Genomic DNA, 3,048 nt, shown 5'->3' with positions numbered 1-3,048 from the left:
ATGACACGTGATAAGCTATTGAACAGTCCGCGGATGACCCTTCGCATGGAATGGTCCATAAGCAACCTTTCGTATGGAATGGTCCGCAGACGACCCTTCATAGACCTTGTCTTAGTTGATCTATAGAGTCCACCATGCACCCTAGCTAAGACCACCAAACCACATAGAACACTTCATGGCTACAACTAATCTGCAATGACTTTGCCACTCGACCAATTTGCACAACTATACAAAACATTATACTATCGGCTACGTGACACCGTGGGGCAAAAGATAATCCCTTGAGTGCATGAGGGACCAAGTATCGAGTTTAACTTTTAAGGAGTGTGAGAAACAATGCATTCATGACAACAAAAAGGGGGAACCCAAGTACCTCATCAAGTCTTTGAAACTTGAAACTAATCATTCCATTTTTGTTTCTATGTAGTCATCATCTCCTACAACATATTTTTAAAGCATCTTGGAAATTGAATATCATTCTAAAAACAACATGATCATCACGTGTAGGTTGATTGATGTTGAAGAAACTATGTTTTAACTCTCATTTCTTCCATTTTTTATGTATAGTTCGATGTTGGAGACTTCGAGATATGATATGATTGACTGATTGACTGATAATGCATAAAATCCGTGCATTGAATGTAAATACAACACATTTTAATTTTTAACTAAGAAGCTCTACAATTACAAGTGACACAATTGCTAAAAGGAATCCCTTCTAAGCTTTTTCATTTGTATGAGTTTTACACTTGCATTTTCTCTTCATGTAGATTGGAACAACAACAAAGCAACCATTGACATAAAACTAGATTGAATCACAGACCTTGTTGGAAAATTATTGGAAATTTATCAACAGAAAACTTGAGCTTACATACAAGAGATTTTGAATTTTGGTAAACTAACACAACTTTTCTGTAAGTTCAAAACCCCCCTCATTATGTTGCTACCTCATGTGAAAACAATTTATATAGTGAAAATTCATTAGTATACACAAGAGAGCAAAGGGTACCTCGGAAACCCCGATTGATTCCATTCCAAGTTCTTCAAACCCGGAAAAGCTTGTCACCCTCCACTTGTCATGGAAGTCATGTGTATATCGACAAGCTGCAAAATTTTGCCCTTCATTGAATTGTTCTTGTAAGCTTACACTTGGAAATGAAGATCGTAGTTGTGTAATTGAGACTACATAGTTTCAACAACTCGGCCGATCGTTGCTTCAATACGGGATTGCAACCACTTTGTATAACTAAAAGGAGCTTTGCGGCGAGACCTGCATCCACAGCAAGTGAAGCACATTCCTCTGGTGCAAACTTACAAATGGACCACAATATCGATAACGCGAGCTGAGTACAGTTTTCCGAAGCTTTCATTAATAGTTTCACCACATTCGGTATAGTACTCGGACAATCTTTCAAAGCCAATCTTCCTTCAGGTGTACTTGACAAAAGCTCCAATATATGAAGGACTAATTCCAAACATTCATTGTTCAAACCAGGTATCAACTCAACTAATTGAGGAACTGCCCCAACATTGACAAATGAGTTCCTAACAGGTTCATGCGAACAAATGGTTTTAAGCAAATTCAAACCAGCTACTACACCATTTGGATGCTTCTTGTCTTTCACTAGCCTTAACAATCCGACTAAAAGACTCAAACTTGCAACATTTTGGGAAGCAAAATCAGTCCCTTCTATCAACATTCCAATCAATCTAGTACAATTTATCTTAGTCTCAACAGACCCTTCATTTAGAATATCCACCATTAAAGATATTTTAGCTGGTTGCAACAAATCAGACATAGAATTCAAGTCAAGGTTCAAGTTAACAAGTACACCAATTACCTCACAACCAACAGCATGAGTTGTAAAAGGCCCTAACAAAGATGAAATCAAACCAATACCTCCATTTTCAACAACAGTCTTCTTAGCCGTCCCATGAACTTGAACCACTTGTCTAAGCTCTTTTAAAGCTTGAACTCTAGCTTGACCCTTGATTTTCTTCAAATTCTCCAAAATCTCTTTAACCCTTCCTTGTACATCCTCTGACCTTTTCTTCATAGCCAAATACTTTTGAGAAAACCAACTATGAATCAACTGTTGAAGTGTCTTGTTTGGTGTCATTGAATCATCCCAAAGCTCTTGCATAGTGGTAGGACAAGTACAATGACCTAAAGAGAACCATTTAAGAATATTGGATCTCTCATAAGTTTGACCAGTACAAAGGGTAACAGGATCATGCATTGGTTCTAAAGAAATTGGACATATGAACACCATTGGTACATCCATAGGTTCAAGCTCTTCAATCATTAGCTTTAGATCCAATTTCTCTGAACCAAAACCAGTGGCTACTACACCACAACCACCACCACCACCACCACCACCACCACCACCTAAAACACCATCTTTAACAGCTGTTTCTAGATCTAGAACTTGACTATCAACTTCCCTTCTACTAGATGGTTGATACATTGGCATTTTGAAATACCCTTTTTGCAAATACAACACTACAAACAAACAAAGACCCTTTTTTTTCACACAAAAAGAAAGATAATGAAGAAGGGAAGGAAGGGTTTTTTTTTTGTTATTTTATAACACACCTTTTGTGTTTCATTGAATGGCAATCAAAGGGGACATTTTGTCTTCCCCATTCTTTTGCTTTTCATTGTTGCTTTGCTTTATCTAATGTCTTTCTCTGGTCAAAAGGGCAGCTTCCTCTTCCTTGTTCTTCACCACTAATCCCATCATCATCATCAAAAGAATGACGGTAAAAAACAAAAAAAAAAACCAATCTTTCTTCACTATTACAACTCAACTTCCTCTTTAAGATTCTTAAAAAAAAAAAAGTGATAAAATCATTCAAAACCCCATGCCCAGATGAGCTAAAAGGAAAAGGGGAAAAAGAGACAAAGAGGTAAAAGAACAATCAAAGGTAAAACAAAGACATCAAATTTGTTGATGAAGAGAGGGTGGGAAATGAAATTTTTGGGGGTGGGACTAAAAGGAAATTGGGTGAATTTAACAATGCTTTAGTTGTTGAAAGGAGAAAGAG

General features: G+C 37.1%; 1 protein-coding gene across 1 annotated transcript; it reads right to left on the bottom strand.

Moving 5' to 3' along the window:
- Positions 1 to 703: 703 nt before the first annotated feature.
- On the bottom strand, positions 704 to 3,048 carry LOC105773804 (U-box domain-containing protein 31). Its single transcript, XM_012595933.2, has one exon. It carries the CDS (start codon positions 2,472 to 2,474, stop codon positions 1,122 to 1,124), a length of 1,353 nt encoding a protein of 450 aa, XP_012451387.1. The 5' UTR covers positions 2,475 to 3,048; the 3' UTR covers positions 704 to 1,121.

This window comes from Gossypium raimondii, chromosome 6, assembly GCF_025698545.1.
Source record: "Gossypium raimondii isolate GPD5lz chromosome 6, ASM2569854v1, whole genome shotgun sequence".
NCBI classification, from domain to species: domain Eukaryota; kingdom Viridiplantae; phylum Streptophyta; class Magnoliopsida; order Malvales; family Malvaceae; genus Gossypium; species Gossypium raimondii.
This window is presented reverse-complemented; position numbering and strand designations above follow the sequence as displayed.

Coding starts and splice junctions, on each gene's coding strand:
- LOC105773804 (XM_012595933.2), bottom strand. CDS start 2,474: ATGCCAATGTATCAACCATCTAGTAGAAGGGAAGTTGATAGTCAAGTT.